Genomic DNA, 20,919 nt, shown 5'->3' on the forward strand with positions numbered 1-20,919 from the left:
TTTTTAATTTTGCGTTTAAAGATTTTGTTTAAGAAAAAAGCTTAGACAAAAATTAAGACCCTCCTTAAGATTTAAAACTTTTTTTTCGAGCTTCAGATTTTCCAAAAAAAATAAAATTTTTAAAAAGTATATATCTAGAGTAAAATTAAAAACTATAAAAATTGGCTATCGATCTTTAAATATTATAAATTTAATTTAACAGATTGGCGGGAACAAATCTTTACTAACTGTAATCATTTTTATTATAAAAAAAAAAAAAATAAGAAAAATAAATCACTGTCTATCAGGATCTTTATTGATCATTAATTACCGACAGTATGACAGTGTCAATTAAAAATATTGATAGATATAAATAGACGAAATTTACATTTTACAATGATAAATGTTTAGTCTACTAATTGATAAACTAAACAAAAAAAAAAAAAATTAAAAAAAATGTCGTTAATTCTATTTGCATTTTTAATAAACTTTTCATCTATTCAGTAGTAACCCATGACCTTGACCGGGTTATTAATGATTAAATTACAATTTTACATAACAATAGTTGGTTTAATTTATGATCGTGGTGCGAGAGCTTGTAATTCACTGATGCACTGTTCTAATGCCGCCTTCTCCTGCTCTGGAGTTATGGATTTCACAACATTGTTTATGATCCATTGGGCCATGTGTTTCTGAGCTATTCTGCGCTCGACATTTGCGATTTGTAATTGATAGTCCAATCGTTTTTTCACCTGAAATTATCATGTATTATTATAATTCAACTCTTAATCAAATTATTTATCGATACTATTTAATTATAATTGCTTTTAAATATACGAGTGTGAATTATCGATAAGGCATCAAAATGATGACAAAATAATCAAAAACTTGTTACCGGAAAAATATCTGTCGAATACTTGACACAAGTGACGACAAAAAGTTAATTACAAATAGTTGTTAATTGTCATCTAAAAGATTTTTTAATTGAAATGATTTTTTACGACAGGAAAAAGATGAAAAGTTCCCTCTGACTTTTAAAATCAACATCTATGTCTTATTTATATAAAAACTTGGCTTGGAGACAAAAAAATTGATTTTGTTTTTTAAATAGACATCTTAAAGTTGTCTTTGTGCTTGGAGATGAAAATTTTGAGACATTAAAGAATAATTATTGAATAATTTAAAAATAAAATGAACCTCATTGTAAACATTGTAAGCCCGTTCACGGTAAGTTGCTTCAAGCTGGATTTTAATATTTTCTTTCTTGGCATCCATGATCATCTTCTGTGCTTCTGATCGCCACTGCTCGCGGAGTTCGTGTTTTATTGCCTCCTCATTGGCGTGCAAGTCATCTTCACGAGTTTTCTTAATCTCCGCTTCCTCCTTGTCCATCTCACTGTCCAAGTACTTGGCCAAACCCGGACCAAGGTTCTTCACTAAGATAATACTCATCAGCAGACACGCGATACCTGTGTAGTACTCGTGCTCCAGCACGTAGAATTCCTTTGATATCAAGTAAGTTGACAGCCCAAAGGTGAACATGTATGGACCTAAATAAATAGACGTCAAAATATCCGGTTACAATTTTCAATCAGATTCAATCGGTTTTTAATCAGGGATGTGAAGAATTTTTTACAATTTATACTGGAGATAGCAGACGTCAAATTATTTTTAGATCTTTTTAAAACCACAAATTATAAAAAAAAAAATATTCAAAAAAATTGCACTTATAGTTTTTTAAATTTTCTACATGTGCATATTTTTATTTATTTTTTTTTTTTTAATTGAATTCTTAAAAAAAAATCAGAAAATTTCTAATTGTCTATCAATTTTAGAATCATAAAAATTTATGAGTGAATTTTTTAATTACATATAAAAAAATTAAATAATTAAAATAATAAAATTTTAAAAAAATGCATGTACTGAATTTTGAATTTTCTAAACATGTATTTTTTTATTTTTATTTTATAAACATTTTAATTTATTGTTTAAAAGTTTTGAAAACTGTCAGGTCCGCTAACTTTACTATTATGATAATTTTCATGTGGATATTTTTTAAATTATCAAGTTGACAGCCCAAAGGCAAACATGTACGGGCCTAAATAATTAATAAAAAATATCATAATTAATAATTTAAAAAAATAAAAGACATAATTGCGTACCAGTGTAACCAGTTTTATTGTAAAAAAATTGGAACCATTCCTCGGGAATGAATCCATGACGAACTGGGTCCGGATGAAGAGGACGTGAACGTCTTTGGGGTTCAACTGCTGATGATGATTGCACACGTGCCAGTGCTGGGTAACGTGTTGCCACTTGATATCACAAAAATTTTAAATAAATTAAATCAAGTCTTCATATAAAAACAATAATATTTTATAAAAGCTGCTCCATTTTAAATTAAATAAATGAAAATAATTGTAATTATTACATAATGATAAAAAGTATACACTGTATATATTTTAAGTTTATGAGTTAAAGTTTACATGGATCTATAGTCTAGGAAGTGAAAAAAAAAATTAATATTGTGATGACTAAATTGGGTAATTAATTTTTAAAATAATTACCGTTTCGCAGAGCTAATCTTGACAACATTGTCGATTTAAGTTCGTCAGCAGCTTCACCGAGAACTAGGATCTGACCTGGGTGAGTAAAATAAAAATGGCGACCGAATCTAATGACACTTGCAAGCTGATAACTTCAAGTAATTTTTATTCCCTAGATTTGTTTTCGGGGAGGGACTTTTTGACCCTGCGCAGTCGGTTTAATATCTACTGAGTTTTTTAAATAAATGGCGGGAATAATTTTTCTGATATGAAATTTTAAAAAAACATAGTGCTTGTGAAATTTTTAAAATAAAATGTTTTATTTTTGGCGGGAGTAAAAAATTAAAAATTTAATTTTTCGGCGGGATAATTAAATATTTTAAATGTAAAATATTTGGTTCATACAAATTTAAACCAGTAGTTTTTTTTAAAAATTAATTTTTTTTAAATTTCATTGGTGCCAGATTTTTTTTTTTTTCATTTCTGGTTTTGTGTAAAATTTTTTTCCACGAAATTCATACAAATTTTTTACTAAAATAAATTTAAAAATACACGCAAACATGAATTTAAAATTTCATATTAAATGATAGCGAAGTTAGCCGACGTCTAATAATTTTTGAATTTTTTTTTAAAACAGTAAATTATAAAAAAAAAATATTTGAAAAAATTGCACTTATAGTTTATTTAATTTTCTAAATGTGCATTTTTTTATTTTTTTTTATTTTTGTAATTTATTTGATGAAAAAAAAAATCAAAAAATTTTTAATTGTCTGAACTCCTGGATCATCCTCACAAAACGTATTCTCGTAGACTTCAATGTCCTGATCCTGTACAAAATTATCAGACAAAATAAATTCCAAAGCTCAACTAGAAAAAAAAATTAGAGTTTGTTATTTTATATTGAAAATTTTTCTGCAGTAATCTATACGATTTCAGTAATTGCGTGTCCATTGTCTGCATGAAACATGTATTATCTATGCTCTACTATGCTTTCATGATTCCTGTGCATGTCTTAATTTCCTGAAAAATAAATATTTTAATACACGAATAAATTATTTTAAAAATGTACAAACAATTTAAACTTTTTTTTATAAAAATCATCATGAAAATAAATTTTAATCTGCATTATCACTAACAAAAATAAAAATATCCTAATTTTCATCATAAAATTTAAAAATTTTTTTATTAAATCCCTAATGAAAAATATTCCATAGCATATTAATTTATTTCGACCACCGAAAATTACAATTTCTCGTTTCAATAATTGTCCACCCAAAAAAATTCATAACCGCCATCTATTGTCTCTATCGTTCGTCAATATTTACCAAACATCAGCAACTAGATTACGCTCTAGCTTCCTTGCGGCCAATAATCCGCCCACCGATTTACAACCGATTTTCGAAACTCAAAGGCACAAATCGAATCTGTATAATGAATTAAAAACCCAATTTCTCCCACGCATACTTTACAATATCCAACGTAAACATATAAAATAAACATAAACTCTATATTTATCTTTTTAAAAAAATTTACCTCAACTTGTTCTACTGCTCTAGAAACCTGACCAATAATATTTAAAAACAAAAATTTTCTTGCCGACAAATAAAATTCATATCAAGTGATGTGTAAATATTGACGTTCCTATAAATTCAATAAAAAAAAAAAAAAAAAAAAAAAAAATTAGAGAAAACCGCATGTATGTTCTTTTATACAACTTACGGGTATTAATGACTCTAAATTGAAAAAACCAGCAAAAGCTTTTAATTCCATTGATAGTTGATACATATATATATATTTATAAATATATAAATTTCTTTACAATTCCATTCCATATCATAATTTAATATCTTTACTACCAATAAACATATCTATATCATTAACATAAAAAATATAAGAAAACGGGGATCATAAATAATAATAAAAAAGATGGGATGAAAAAATCAGAAAGCTGACCATCAAGTCTAGAAAAATTCATCTAGATACAGTACAGCGCCCTAGTACGTTGATAAATGTCGTATGAGCCAAGTTCCACTGGGTAAACCCGAGTAAACTCTACCAACTCAACTAAAGAATTCGTCCATCTATACATACATAAACATGTATGTATATATAAATATACAGATACACATTTGTATATATATCTCTCAGAGAGTAGAGTGTAACATTGTAGTCGAATCCAGTCTCTCTTAGGGTATCAGCAGCTTTTTCCTTGTCACTCTTATCGGGCAAGTGTCCTGCGAATTCCAGGGATCAATGCGTTGGTGCGCCAAAACGCTTGCGCCAACCACCAACCCCCTTGTCGCTTTTCCACCCTTGTTTGATCATCCTTCTTCACCATCTAAAGCCCCTTCTCCGCAGCCCCTCGTCTTCCCTTAGTGGTTTCTCACTCGGCCTGGCTCTTGCTGGCGGCTTTTAGCTCTGTCCCATCCATCGCGACCCCTGTACCTCTTCATCTACTATCAACACCACTACACAGCTATCGCACTTGAAAAGCATTCTACGTTATAACCGTGAACCAGTTGTATATATGTATATATAGAATGCTTTCTCTCACCATCTCGCTCGCTAAAAGCTCCCACCAACGATCGACAAGCCGCGTCGTCGTGCGCTGGCCACGGAAACTCTGAAACTCCTCGGCGCCTGTGCAGGGTGGCGATGCTGATGGTGGTGGTGGTGCTGTTGGAGCCATAGCAAAGGAAAAGTCCGTGATCCGGGTAAGGGACTCCTGGAAAGGGCTGGTACCATATCCATTATATTACAACCCCTAAAAAAATATAAAGTTAAAGAAAGTTAACAAATCTAAAAACATTTTCCTCGACTCTTGTCGATTGACAAGTGCCACTCGTAAAACCAATCAATCATTCCGTTGTTGTCTACTCTGAATATGTGTCTAACCAGCTAACACGATCTGGATTTAATACAAAGCTAAGGATATATTTTTCATCAAGTGCCAGCTGAGTGGCTAAGTGTGTTACCACTTATAAATATATGAGAGCTTTAAATGTTAGTGGTAGTTCTTGAGTGTCGTTTTCCGTGATCAGAGTTGTTAATACATCAAATAAATATTGTTTAAACAAAACGAGTGGTGGATAAAGTAAAGTGACTTGTTGTCAGGCGTTCCTTTGGCTCGAGTGTGCATTTTAACGTGTAATTAGAGACACCAAGACTTGACACATTCATATATATATATATATATATATTCATATCTGTATAAATTTTAACGTAGTGTGATAGTGCGGGGGGTATGTATTCCCTTACGGGTCCCTCATTTGAGGGTTGACATTGCTCTGGGTTATTATACTTCCAGACTGCACATACTTGTTAATTCAACGGATTTCTCCGACACCTTTAGTGAGCCGTGTACCACCTAGCGCCTTACGGGTGAGTTGTTCTTCACTATTTCTTATTACACTATTTTCTTTATTACTCCGCCGTGTATGCATTGCCCGTATATTTATGTACCTTTACTACTTAATAATTCATCAACCTCCTCAATGAGCTTGTTATCTACCTCACCGTCCTGCCTCACTTTATCATCTTTCCTTTTATTTAATTTGCATACATTTTTATATATTTTCTTTTTTTTTTCAGTATTAGACACTTTTTTAAAATTATCCTACGGTCAATATATGGATGACAATAAGTCGGATGATATCTTTGAATATTTATGGTCAGCTCCACCGAAATGGCTATTCCCCTTTTACGAGCACAAGTTAAATCGGATTATTCTCATGAGTTCAGCCATTACAACTACTGCCCTGATCCGCGTAGTTTCACTGTTCTCCTGTTGTTTATTTAGATTTTTCGCTTATAATTATTAACTGCCTCTATAATCTTCTTTGTGCGGCTCTCTGCTTACCAATACTCTTCACCCAAATATATATTTGTATACATATATATATATATATATATATATAATATAAATATGGGTTAAATCTTTACAATCCTGCTCATTAATTTTTATTGCCGCTGATTGATATTAAATTTAGTATTCCATCAAAATTCCATCATAATTTAATTTATTTAGATGAGGTTTTTTTAGTAAACCGAAAAATAATTTATGCTGCGATAATTTATATAAATTTTATCACTTTGGATTCGCAATACAGAGAGCAGGTTTTGTAGTGATGATTTATTTTTAGCCACGTTCGATTATCGATTCGTTATAGGGCAGTAAAATATATTTGCTGACTGTTTATTATATAGATGATTTATATAATTGCATTATATAAAATTAAATATGTATGATATTTATTGTTATTATTTATGAAGCTATCAAGTACGTGCGTGCATATGATAATTTATTATTTATTTAGAGTGTAGATTTTATAATAAACAGCAAAACGATTTGAGCTTTTAATAATTATTGCATGTTTATAAGTGGCAATTGTTATATATATTTATACATATACATATACATAAATAAATATATATAACAGTAATGTTAACTGTTAAATCCCTAGACGCGCGCGTTTTCAACTCTATCCAATAATTTGTATCCCCATTCCAAGTATTAAAGTTGCCTCTACTTCTATCCTCACTTGCCCTCCCTTTTTCTCTCTATTGCTCTCTCACTCTTAATCTGATTATTTTTAACCGATAAATATATATAGAGACTATACTCTACCTTCCAATTATCTCAAGAACTTGGTTAATGAACAAATCAAACTATTTTTTTTTTTTTTTTAACAAGTTTAGATAATAAGTTAATTTTTAATTTTTTATTTTTTTTTGTCGCAATAAATAAATTATGACTTTAGAATTTTTTAGACTCGTGACGTAAAAGACTGCACTGTAAAAAATCGGGAGTGAATTCCAAGTGATTATGGATTTTATTTAAATCTGTCACTTGGTTTCGGAGTCAAAAAAAAAACCTCTGTATACTGATAAGAAAGTTGACGATTCAAAAAAAAATCATGATACTGGTTAGCTATCTAATAATTTTTGGATTTTTAAAAAATGATAAATTATTAAAAAAAAAAATATTTCAAAAAATTGCACTTGCAGTTTTTCTAATTTTCTACATGTGCATATTTTCATTTTTTTTTTTTTTTAAATTAAGTTGCCGGAAAATCCAAAAATTGTAAACTGTCTGTTAACTTATGATCCTGAAGTGAGTAATTAAGAATTTTTGAATTTTATTTTTGAGAATTCAATTGAAAAAAAAAAATTTTTTAAATGCACATGTAGAAAATTAAAAAAACTATATGTGCAATTTTTTTAAATATGTTTTTTTTTTTCAAATTTATCGTTTATAGGAAAATTCAAAAATTATTAGACGGCTGCTTTCAGTTTCAGTGCACAGAAAATAAATAGGGAGTTTCTTTTTTTGAGCTGAAGGATTTCGGAGTGATCTGGATTTTTTTAAAATCTACATTCACTGAACCAGAGCCTTATCATTAAAATCTCCTCTTTAGAATTAATTTTACTCCAAGAAGACTAAATAAATAAACAGTCGACGGCACTCCAGATTAAATCCGGGAATTTTTTCAGTGTACAAAAATTGGTCCAATATTTCAAGGAATTTATTTATATAAAAAGAATAATATTTTTGAAATATTTATGATAAGAGCAATGCCTTCATTCGATAAATATACATGTCATACGGACCCTATGTTGGTATAATTCATTCTAAGTGTACAGGAACCATTCCTATGATGAATGGGAACCATTTCTATAATTCAATAGCAATTGACAGGAACTGATCCCTTGAATATGGAAACTGAGTCCAAGATAACGAAAACCTTTACTGATATTGTGAGTGGATTTTATGAATCCGTGATGATCAATCTTATGGCTAAAGAGGTGATATTTTCTATAATCACTTACAGAAACTCCATAAATTTTGCTGCACACTTTAAAAAAAAAATATATATGTTTTTTGAAAATTTAAATTTTATATTAATCTTATTTTCTTTCACATATATTCATATGTACTTCCGTTGATGAAAATTTAAATAATTTCATATTTTTCGTGCCTGGCTACGACATTAAAAAAAATGTTTGCTCGTATCGGATAAATAAATAAATATGAAAGAGAGATTAATAAATATATAATTTACTTTGGGAAAAAATATTTAAATAAAGTTCATTAAAAGAAAAAATTTGATAAGGTCATTTTATATGAAATTTTTATTTTACAAAAAGTAAAAAAAAAATTATTATTTATTTATTTGCACTAGAAATAAAAATAAAAAATATTTTTATGATGAAATTATTTCCTTAACATGATATTTATTTTATCATGATTTAATAATGAGCAAAAGTATATAATCATTTTTTTTTTTATTTAAAATAAAGTAAATTGAAGAAATAATTTAACGAATGAACGTAAATTAAAAAGCCAATAATTAACTTAAATATGTTTTATTTCTGTTAATTAAGCATCAATTAAATATTAAATTATATTTATATTGAAAAATTAGAGTAAATATTGAGGAATGTTATTTAATAATTTTGATATAATTTAAATACTTGATATATATATTTTGCCATATTATTTCAGTATTTCATGATACTGATATATATAGATATACATTTCATCAGTATTTATTGTTTTTTATCGCTATAAAAATATACTGAACGTACTACACTTTACGGAGCTCGATGATTATTTAAGTTTGAGACCTTTGTTTTTTTTTTTTTATTCAAGTTTATAAAGTAAATATACGCTGAAGAAGTTGAAGCTGAAAAAAAAATATCATATACATGCGACCTTTTGATTTAAATATAAAGAAAAAATAAGTTATTAAAGGTCTCTTAGTGTTATCATATATTTTTAATGATAATATTTTGTATAAAAATGAATAGGATAAGAAAATAAAATATTCATATATTGATACAAATAAGTTACTTTTAATGGTATATTGATACTGATATTTAATATAATATTCATCTTTCTAATGTTTTTTTTAATAATTTTATTCTATCAATTTGTGGTATTGCAGTGCTTATATATCGAATTTATATCCACAGGTCATCATTTATTCGAAGTGTAGAATTTAAAAGATATTCTGTCAATTTAGATCAGGAAACCCGTCATTCCTTTAATAACAAATATTCAAAAAACTCATTTTTAAGTTAATTTCACATCAATAAAATTTCTTCTTCTTCTTCTTATTATTATTATTATTATTATTATTATTATTATTATTATTATTATTATTATTATTATTATTATCATTATTATTATTACTGTTATTATTATTATTATTATTATTATTATTATTATTATTATTATTATTATTATTATTATTATTATTATTATTACTATTATTATTATTATCATTATTATCATTATTGTTATCATTATTATTATTATTATTATTATCATTATTATTATTATTATTATTATTATTATTATTATTATTATTATTATTATTATTATTATTATTATTATTATTATTATTATTATTATTATTATTATTATTATTATTATTATTATTATTATTATTATTATTATTATTATTATTATTATTATTATTATTATTATTATTATTATCATTATTATCATTATTATTATTACTATTACTATTATTATTATAATAATAATTATCATTATTGTTATCATTATTATTATTATTATTATTATTATTATTATTATTATTATTATTATTATTATTATTATTATTATTATTATTATTATTATTATTATTATTATTATTATTATTATTATTATTATTATTATTATTATCATTATTATCATTATTATTATTACTATTACTATTATTATTATAATAATAATTATCATTATTGTTATCATTATTATTATTATTATTATTATTGTTATTATTATTATTATTATTATTATTATTATTATTATTATTATTATTATTATCATTATTATCATTATTATTATTACTATTACTATTATTATTATAATAATAATTATCATTATTGTTATCATTATTATTATTATTATTATTATTATTATTATTATTATTATTATTATTATTATTATTATTATTATCATTATTATCATTATTATTATTACTATTACTATTATTATTATAATAATAATTATCATTATTGTTATCATTATTATTATTATTATTATTATTATTATTATTATTATTATTTCAGATTGTGAACCACAGTCATAATGAGGGATCGACTTTCGTGGTACATGGTTTTCCTAATTCTACCAACAATTTTATTGGCTCGTTCACTTGACAAAGGTATATTTATATATTTATATATTTATATATTACTTATATAATATATTTATAACAGTGTTTTTAAATGGTGATTTTTATTTACGCTACGAAAATAAATTTAAAAAAATAATAATTTAAAAATACCGCTCATTTTATAACACTTTTCTTATTAAATACCCAATTAAATATTTTTTTTACACGGAAAAAAAATAAACTTTGAAAATTACTATTTGAAATTATAACCCGGAACCTGGTTGTCAATATGGAAAATTTTAACATTCAAATAGTAAATTTTATAATATGTATCGTCTATTTTCTAAGTATCAGTTACAATTTTTAAAGTTCAAATAGTAATTTTTCTTGAATAGATAATAAATTTTCCGACTTATCCTGTAATTATTCACGTTTTAATCATAAATGAATAAATGACTATTTAAAATAATATTACTCGTCATTCTTAATTTTTATAGTTCATTTTTTCCATGTAATTAAATTTTACTATTTGATAAAAAATTTAAATAAAATTTTATAGAAAATTTTTTTTAGTAAAAAGTCTAAAGAAACAAATCGATGAGTTAAAATATTTTTTGACATCTCAAGCGTTTTATAATGTAGAAATAATTTAAATATATTTTCAGTTTTAATTTATGTTCTATAAAAATGTATAAAATATGTATGATCGATGCGACCGGATTAATATTTTTAGATACTAAATATAACAGTGAGGTATAAAGTAACATAATTTCTTCATAGATTTTTATGACTAATGGTTAAAAATTATGAGGGACTTTTTAAAATTTTAGTTTAAAGATATACAAGCGAACATGTATAAGACTGTAGTAAATTTACGGTTCATAAATTTAATAGTTAAAAATTTAGCAACGCTAAGCGATAAAAATTTTCATTTTGTCAAAGATCGCCGAGTACCATATAATATACCGCCAGACTGGCGTGCATTATGGTACAGCAACCTTGATGAGCTACAAAGAGTCAATGAAGCAAATGATAATAATACCGTATCAAATGTTACTGTGCAGTTGGGTGGAACAGCATTTTTGCATTGTAAAGTTCGCAATATAGGTGAACGTTCAATCTCCGATGCTGAGGTATTTATTTTCATATATACTCTCATATATTTTTTAAAAACAACTTCAGTTATTTAAAAAAAAAAATTAATTAAATATTTTTATGGCATCCTTAAAATTACAGGAGGACCTCGTTGTAAGACTTAGTTTCTCTCTCAAACTATCGCGTATCTGACTTATAAAAAAGACAGATAGTCTTATAACGAGATCCGACTGTATTGATTTATTTTACACTTTAGTCAGAACCATGTCATCATTTTTTTTTTTTTGTAATTATTTTCTCAAGCTGACGTTTTTTTATTGGAGGCTATAGAAGGTCGATTTTTAATTCGGAGAAAATAAATAAATAATAGAGGAAAGTTCGCGAATCAGAATTATAAAAAATTAACGTGGGGATTTAACTAAGCTGTAGTTTTTTTTTATGCTTCAACAAAAATAGCAACTGGAAAAATAAAATTTTTTTTGGACAGAAAAAGCTGAAGAGAGCTTTTTTTGTAAACAATAAAGACTATTTATTATGAGATTTAGTAATAAAGTAAATGTGCGTAACACATAAATCTGGAGTAAAAAAATTGATTTTCGATGCTGCAAGTCCACTAAATTATATTATCTTCAATATTGTTCAGAAGGGGAGGCCTGGGTAAGAGATACTAGGGCAGAGAAAGAAATCGGATAATTTTAAAGCTTCCGAGCCAGAATGAGACATTATTTTTATCAGCTTTTCTCCTTGACTAAACGTTGTTTTTAATCTTCTTAGATCTAATTGTGATTTTCCTCCGGAAGCTTGAAAATTCTTTAGTGTCTCTCTATGTCCCTATCTAACTTTATCCCAGACTTTGACATAACGATTCCCTGAATTTACTTCTTATCACAATCAAAAAAGAAAAAAAACCTGTAATAAAAATCCTATAACCGACAAAAGTACTTTCAGCTGCAATAAAAACAATCAAATATTTTTTTTTAAATTAAAACCATAAAAAAATATCTGGCCATTTTACCCACGTTCATTAAATCATCATCCAGCGGACAGATTCCAATGCCCGATAAAATAAATTTTCCCCCATGAAAATCGATTAATTAGTTATCGAGTTATCTCTAGCAAAAAGTTTCAAAAAATAATTTACTACTCTAAAGGTCGCGGGTTCGAATCCAAATCAGAGTAAAAAAATATCATTTTTTTTATCAAATTAATTTTGTCTCACTGTTCTCTTCATAAAATTTTTTTTTTTATTATTATTTAAATCCATTTCAATCAATATTTCCGCCAATTTATTTAACACACTAGAATGCTCACAGTTTATTTTAAAAAATATAAATATTTCAAAAAAAAAAAAAAAAAAAAAAAAAAATCATTAATTGTCAATGTGAATAGAAAACATAAAGGAGTTAAGAAAAATAAAAAAAAAAAAAAAAAAAAATAAAAAACAATCTATTGTATTTTATAGATATCATGGATACGTCGTCGAGACTGGCACGTATTGACGAGTTCTTTATTCACCTACACAAACGACGAACGATTCCAGGCACTTCATCCGGAAGGCTCGGACGACTGGACACTACAAATAAAATATGTTCAAGAGAGAGATAATGGGACGTATGAATGCCAGGTAATTATTATTGAAAAAAAAATATTTTTAATATTCACCATTTCATTTATATATCTCATATTTTTCATTATAATCAACACCCGCTGGCTGACTGGCTGGCAAACTTTTGTTTATATTTCTCCAATATATTTTTTAAAATTTTAAAAATATTGACATCCGAAGTATTATTCCATCCATCGAAAAAATTTGATAAGTACTCGGTACTGTGTACGCCTGTACTTAAAAACTCGAGCTTGATGTCAAGAGGCTTTAAGTACCTGCGTCATTGACGTGTCGGTATAATTAGAGTAATTGATTTTTTTTTAATTTTTAAATTAATTATTTAATGGTGTAATGAAATTAATATCCCTATTATTTTATTATAAACTACAATAATATTGGAGCTTCATGAAATTATTCATCCCTTTATTACTCCCTTAGAACATTAACCTGAATACTCAAATTTATTGGAGATAAATCTTAAAATATCAAGAGATTCAATTAAATGCTTCAAAGATGTATGAATTTTTTTTTTAAATTGTGATTCTTTATGTAGATATTAAATTGAATAATTGAATATAATGATAATGGAATTAACCAGTGCATAATTGTGGGTTCAGGTATCAAGAAGTACAGGAATAATATCACATTTCGTAAATCTAAACGTGGTGATACCAGAGGCATTCATATTAGGCAGCGAGGAGCATCACGTTGATGTGGGTTCTATAATAAGCCTCGTATGCATAATAGAAAAGGTAATAAAAATAAAAAATAATAAAACTAAAATGTTAAAAAAAATAAAAATACGATAACTTTTTATCTTTCAAATAACCCTAATGGCGCCATAAATTGTGATGAATTGCCTGTTTACCAGTAACTAATTTGTAAAGTGACGATATATTTATATTTATTATCTATATCTGTATATATGTATATCCCCCATACCTAGATTTATCGTGTATAAATAAGTTCACATGTGAGGCGTAGATTTTTTTTTTTTTTTTTTTTTTTTGTTAATTAATTAAAAAAAAAATTAATTTTTGATAAATTAAATTTCAATCCAATTTATAATTTATTAACTTTTTGTTATTAAATTCATGGACATGGGATTTTACGAATTTTTTTATTAAAATGTTTTTTACAAAAGCTTCGTCTGTGAAATTGTAAAAAAATTTACATGGAAAATTAAATGTCCCCTTTGATCTGAATAAAAATAAAATTTTTTATACATAGAGATTTTTTGAAACTGTTCTATTTTAAGTCTCTAAAAAAAAGGTAAAAAGGTCTCGGAAAGAAAATAGGAAAAATTGGTATCGACGCGGCGCTTCGAGTGGAAAATTACAAAAATTAAAGTTTTCAATTAAAATTTAAGGATTTTACTTAAAGTTTTTTCAAAAATACCGAAAAATTTGCTGTTAAAAATTATATTTAATAAATTTTTTCTAAATGGTAATTTTTAAAAAATTTTTCCAAATAGGGGAAGGTAGGGCAATATTTACAGTTTTCATTTCGAACCGCCGCGTTGTTGTACAAAATTGTAAAACTTTAAAAAAAAAAAAAAAGCAAATAAGGTCAGAGACTTGATACCCAATCACTTCATATATTTATATATATGTATTTATAAATACACGGGAAAAAAAAAGAATTTCTCGCCGCAAAAAATATTTATAATAAAATTTTTTTTTTTACTAATCATGGTGTGGATGAACTTATCAATTACAGAGCCCTACGCCGCCACAATACGTATTTTGGTATCACAATAATCGGATGATAAATTATGATACTGCGAGAGGTAGCGTTAGTGTACAGACAGAACCAGGACCAACTCAAAGTCGTCTCACAATTCAGCAGGCAGTTGAAACAGACTCGGGAAATTATACTTGCAGGGCTTCCAACACTAAGCCTGCTTCCATCTTCGTCTTCGTAACAGAAGGTATGCTTTATACACCTAACTATTATTCTGTTTTATATTTACTCTTCATATATATGTATATATATTAAACCGTTGTTTCAATTCACATCTTAAAGTCATCATTACTATTGTATTGTTTAGTGTATGATGTAAAGGTATTTAAATATAATCTTTTATTGTAGCTAGCGTAGATTTTAACTGTCGTATTTACAGAGATTAACTTGTCATTGTGTGGACAAAATATATTTTATTTTATCTCTTTACTTAACTCAAGGTAACAATAATTTTTATTTATTGTTTTAGGGCAGACTGTCTAATTAAAATAAATTTATTTTATTATTTTTTTTCTTTTTTTTTTTTTTTTTTTTTTTAATACAAATTAATGAAAATTAAAGCAAATAAAATTAATCAAGTATAAAGCTCGAAATAAAGGGAAAATAAGTTTTTTTTTTTTTTGGTAATTTATTCACCCTTTACTTAAAAGCTATTTATTTAACTTGTAAATTTTTTTTAGTTTAATTTAAATAATTTTTTTTTTTATTATAATTGTATGAAAAAAAAAGTAGAAGTTTATTTTTTATGAAATTATTATTGCAAGTTATTTTTAAAAATAAATAGAGTATAAAAAAGTCAAAGCGCATTTTATAAAGACAAGTAGTAAAGTTATTGTTGCGTCATACGTATAAATTCATAAGTGGTTTTTACTGCTAAATAGGACTCATGAATTATAAAAATATAAAATGTCAGAGAGAAAAATAAAGTTGATAATGATGATAATAAAAAAAAAGTTTTATTTCATTGAAATTGTCAACTTTTAGTCATTAACAATTTTTTAATTATTTTAAATACTTTCATTTTATTTCTATTGTCTATAAAAAAAAAATTATCATTAAAAATTAATTATTGAAGATTTGTATAAAAAAAATAGATAATTTATTTATTAATTACTTAATTTGTATTTTCTAACAAAAAAAAACTAAGATTTAATTCGCATTGAATACGGAGCAGATAATTTTTTTTTTATTTTTTTCGTAGTAAAATTTCCCGGATCGGAATAGACGTGGGTGGAAATAAAATTCACGTCACTCCGAAATGAGTCTAATGAAAAAAAAACTCCTTTTTTAATTCATATGTGGAGTAATTTTTTTTTAAACTCCAGATTTCCGGAACTCCGAGACTCGGATTACAATAAATTCGATATTAATTGCGAATTCACACCAGTTTTTTTACAGCGTAGTAATTTATACAGCTCGAATGACAATATTGCGCAAGTTGCAATGTCCCACTTTATTTTCTAGATTCATAATATACTATTAATTATTGATTGTAATGAAAACTTGTTCTATATAATTTAAATCTATAGATAATAATAAATTTAAACACTTGATATCTTTTCCATCTACTTTTAGATTAACTTGAATGGAACAGAAATACAATACCTGTAATTTTAGTACCGGTTAATTTTCAAACTTTATTATTATTATTATTATTAATTTATTAACAATTGTTTTTATCCTTTTACCCCGGTAGCTGTTATATAAAATAAAATAAATTTTTTTTCATTTGAAAGTGAGAAAAATTTGAATGGAAATTATTGAGAATCGTTTGAAATTTTTTTAAAACTTTTTGAATTATTTAATTAATTACCCGTATTGTTATTTGTTTATTTTTATTGAAACTAAAATTATTTAACATAGTTTTAGTTGAAAAATCCATTAGAATAAAACAAAACTAATAAAATTAAATGAACTTTTCGTGTATACGAAAATTTCACTTGGCGGTCAGACGAGTTAGTAGTATTAGTAGTATAAAGTAGTTACTACTAACTACGAGTTGCTGAATTTCCGATTACTTTAAACTACTTTCAACTACTTATCACTTGATCTATTGTATTCCTCACAATATTATATTACGCTAATAATTTTAAAATAAATAAATAAATAAACAGCTCACTCAAACTTCAAGATTTATGTTTTATTTAAATTTATTCGCGCATTTACATTATTCAGAAAATTAACTTACACTGTGAAAAATCGGTAGTGATTATAAATTTTATTTAAATCCGAATTCACCCGCCCAGAGTTCAGGAGTTTAAAAAAAAATTACTCCGAGTACGGAGTAAATCGAGAGTTTGTTTTTTCAACGGAGTAATTTTGAAGTAGTCTAGATTTTATTTAACTCCGATTCGTTTTAATATTAAAATAAACTCCTCGGAGTAAATTTTACTCCGAGAGGAGCATTGTGACAGATAACTTTGGCAGGAATCTTTAAGAATTTATTTATATTTTCAATCTAATTTCACTCGGAAATTTTAAACTATCAAAATTCCCGCCAAAATATAATTCAAATTTTTCAAATAATTGCTTAGTTGTTTTACTTAAAGATAAAATTACACGAAGAAATTCTTGCTTGAAATTTAACGGTGTCATTGTAAAGCTAGACCATGTTGGCGAAATGATCGTTGCAGCTGGACAACATGGTCCAGCATTACTATGACACCATAACTTCAAACAGAGAATTTCTCCGCATACGTTCCCACAAGCACACGAAAAAATTAGTTTGAAATAATAATTTGAAGATTTTAATACACCGTCGAGCTAAAAATAAATTTGAAACTGAAATTTAAGAAAGAATTCCATTTATTAAATTTATTAGAAACTGTAATTTTATTAAATTTTAAAAATTTTTTCAGCTTTATTCAAAATAACCCGTTAGTATATGAAACAGTGATTTTTCATATTTTCTGTATTTCATATATTAGTATTATTATTATTATTATGTCTCGTAATCCATTATCATGATTTATTATATTTATTTTCAGCATAAAAAAATTTCCATTCGTCTTTCTATAAATAGACATTAATTATTTTACCCGTAATTGAATCTGTCTGTTGGATATAATTAAATAAATAATAATTTGTAATTCATAATACAGTTGCAGAGTAACGAAAAAAGTCGTTGATATATTTAATGAGTTACTTTAATACTTTTACATAAATTTCATATTTTTAAAGATAAAAAAAAAAAGCTTTATGTATAAACGAAAAGTACGGATATTTGTAAAACAGCTTGTTCAAACAACGTCGAAGGTGAACAGATCTAACTCATTGAATTTGTACTTGAATCCAAAAATAAAACAAACTTTTCAAGAGGATACTATTCTTTGAGCGATCAAACGAAAACCTATAGAACTAAAAATAACAATTTATTGTTAGTATTCCAGCAACCTTAAGTTTAAATCAATTTTTCCCCTGAATATTTTAAATTTACTACAGAATTTTAAATTATTGTTTTTTTACGAAATTCAGTAAAATAAATTTCCAGTAAATTCATTTATTTAAACAAATCATCAAATTTAATCAAACAATATTGTCTTAAAAAAAAAAAAAAATTCAAACAAACTCACCTTGCGACGGAAACTTTTCTGCGATCTATTAAAACACTTAAAAATTACTTTCCATAAAGTTCGTCTATTAATTATCATTTATTACTTTCATTTATATTTTCTATATCAAATTATCCGTCAATTATTATCTGAAAATTAATTAAAGTAATTAGCGATTCATTAAATAATTATCAATTGTCTAATTTATTATTAGTCATTTTGCTCATGAATATTATTTTGATATTTTATATAATCAGATCTAGAAAAATTTCATAAAATTTTATATTTTTTACTGGATATATTTAAATTAAGGTACTGTGTGCTACTGCTGACTCTTTTCCTATTTCTTGCTCTTTTACTCAATATCGCTTACTCGTTTTTGCTCATTTTGAAATTGCGAGCAGATGCGCGATACCTTTGAATATTTATAACTTCGTTACTAATCGGTGACCAATTTTTTTTTTTTTTTGTTTAATTTATAATTATTTTTCTTACGCGTTAAAGAAGGTAGCACACAGTAAAAATTATTGCGCGTATTAAAAACAGTCCGTGATTATTTTGTATTAAATCAGCACATTTTACTGTGCAAAAAATTATAAATCGATTTAAACTGTAAAATATTTAAAGTCTCCCATGGGGTGTAATAGAATTTGTGTAAAAATTTACAACACCGTGTGAAAGTAACACCACGCACGGTGTTAAATTTTTGGCTGTTTGAACTAGACTGATCATAACACCAATGATGTAAATGTTAAATACTTGCATTGTAAAAAGTATAGTGTTAAAAATATACTCAATTTAACACCACACGATGTTAAAATTAAATAACATTGGTGTAGGCGGTGTTAGATCGGAGAAAAAAGAAATTTCACTTAAAGAAATTAGAAAAAAGTGTATTTTATAAAAAAAATTTAATGATTATCTGGTGGAAATTTCTTTTAATAAAAAAGGTGTTAAAAGTACAGGTCTTGATAATTTACACTGAAATTTTTACACCAAAAATTTTTTACAGTGTCTAAAATTTTTCAGTCAGAGATAGCAGGAGCTTTAATTATAAATTATAATTATTTAATAATTAATAAATAATTTTAATGAAATAGTTACTAGAAATAAAGTTTGAATGAAAATGTTATTAAAATATATGAATTAATAAAAAAAATTATGAATTTTCCAGGTGATAAAATGGCGGCAATTCTACGCCGTAAAACCTCTGGTGCAGAAAGGACATTAGGAGATTTGATACTGGCGTTTATTACTGCCAGTATCATTTTAGTGCGATAAGCATTCTCTCATCAAAAATATGTCCATTATTATCATAACATTATTCAGTTGTCATATTTCATAAATATAGAGAGGAAAAATAGATAATTTAAATTTAAAAATGTCAAAAAAAAAATAACAATTACATGTATTATTTATCTCCTATTAATGTTATAGGAATTTAGTTACTAAATTATTATCATTACTGACTATTAATTATAAATTATAAATATAAAATAAATAAATAAAGAGTCCTATGTTAAATAATCACGAAATTTAAAATTAATGACGTTAAAAATACTCTATAATGCGTAAAAAAAAATAAATGATGTAAATATTTATATCTATTATTATAAATTTTAAGTTTTAAACTCAGTAAAAATTACCCATCTATTTTTTATTTTATTGTTTTTTCAAAAGGGCGCGGGTTTAAAAATAATTGACGTAATATTCGAAAGTATTTATTAAAAAAGTAAAATAAATGCATTAGTTTAATTGTAATTATAAATTAAAATGATATTTAAATAAATAGATAATAATTTATTTATTGCAATTAAATTTCAGAGCAATATGAAATTTATATATTAATTAAATAAACTGTAATAAATTTTGAATATATTATTAGATTTAAATTATATGAAAATTTAGTAAAACGTCAATTTATTTAATATCCGGCCCTTTATAATTATTATTAATTATTAGATAATTAAATTTCACTTTCATCGAATTATTAGTAAATTTATTGATTGATTTATTAATTTAGAAAAATTTTTTTTTAATTATTCATTATTTAAATATCACATTCTAAAAATAAATAAATCTTAAATTGTAACTAATTAAATACAATGGAAACAAGGAAATTGATGATACGACATTCAAATAACCAGATTAATTGCTCGGTAAAAGTACACGTTAATTAACTGCAGTAGTTAATTAATTGATGATAAGAAAATAATATGAAAATTATAATTCAGTCAAAAAAAGGAGACATCAATAAAATAAAAAAAAAA

The 20,919-nt window shown here is 25.4% G+C and overlaps 2 protein-coding genes across 2 annotated transcripts; one reads left to right on the forward strand and one right to left on the reverse strand.

Annotated features, from left to right (window-relative positions):
* Positions 1-273: 273 nt before the first annotated feature.
* On the reverse strand, positions 274-2,651 carry LOC103575000 (ATP synthase subunit b, mitochondrial). Its single transcript, XM_008554596.2, has 4 exons — positions 2,547-2,651; positions 2,142-2,294; positions 1,177-1,529; positions 274-731 (listed from the first exon to the last, which is right to left on the reverse strand). Exons 1-4 carry the CDS (start codon positions 2,572-2,574, stop codon positions 555-557), a joined length of 711 nt encoding a protein of 236 aa, XP_008552818.1. The 5' UTR covers positions 2,575-2,651; the 3' UTR covers positions 274-554.
* Positions 2,652-5,226: 2,575 nt separating this feature from the next.
* Positions 5,227-20,080, forward strand: LOC103574996 (zwei Ig domain protein zig-8). Its single transcript, XM_008554585.2, has 7 exons — positions 5,227-5,906; positions 10,608-10,702; positions 11,597-11,787; positions 13,212-13,373; positions 13,973-14,107; positions 15,075-15,285; positions 19,824-20,080. The coding sequence occupies exons 2-7, from the start codon at positions 10,627-10,629 to the stop codon at positions 19,928-19,930; spliced, it is 882 nt and encodes a 293-aa protein (XP_008552807.1). The 5' UTR covers positions 5,227-5,906; positions 10,608-10,626; the 3' UTR covers positions 19,931-20,080.
* Positions 20,081-20,919: the final 839 nt, after the last annotated feature.

Source organism: Microplitis demolitor, chromosome 7 (genome assembly GCF_026212275.2).
Source record: "Microplitis demolitor isolate Queensland-Clemson2020A chromosome 7, iyMicDemo2.1a, whole genome shotgun sequence".
NCBI lineage: Eukaryota > Metazoa > Arthropoda > Insecta > Hymenoptera > Braconidae > Microplitis > Microplitis demolitor.

Bases quoted from the DNA above. Each gene is read 5' to 3' on its own strand.
- LOC103575000 (XM_008554596.2), bottom strand. From the start codon at position 2,574: ATGTTGTCAAGATTAGCTCTGCGAAACG. The intron at 1,530-2,141 runs GTACGCAATTAT...CTATTTATTTAG, and splicing joins CAATAAAACTGGTTACACTG to GTCCATACATGTTCACCTTT. The intron at 732-1,176 runs GTTCATTTTATT...TGATAATTTCAG, and splicing joins CTTACAATGTTTACAATGAG to GTGAAAAAACGATTGGACTA.
- LOC103574996 (XM_008554585.2), top strand. From the start codon at position 10,627: ATGAGGGATCGACTTTCGTGGTACATGGTTTTCCTAATTCTACCAACA. The intron at 13,374-13,972 runs GTAATTATTATT...TTGTGGGTTCAG, and splicing joins ATGGGACGTATGAATGCCAG to GTATCAAGAAGTACAGGAAT. The intron at 14,108-15,074 runs GTAATAAAAATA...TATCAATTACAG, and splicing joins TCGTATGCATAATAGAAAAG to AGCCCTACGCCGCCACAATA.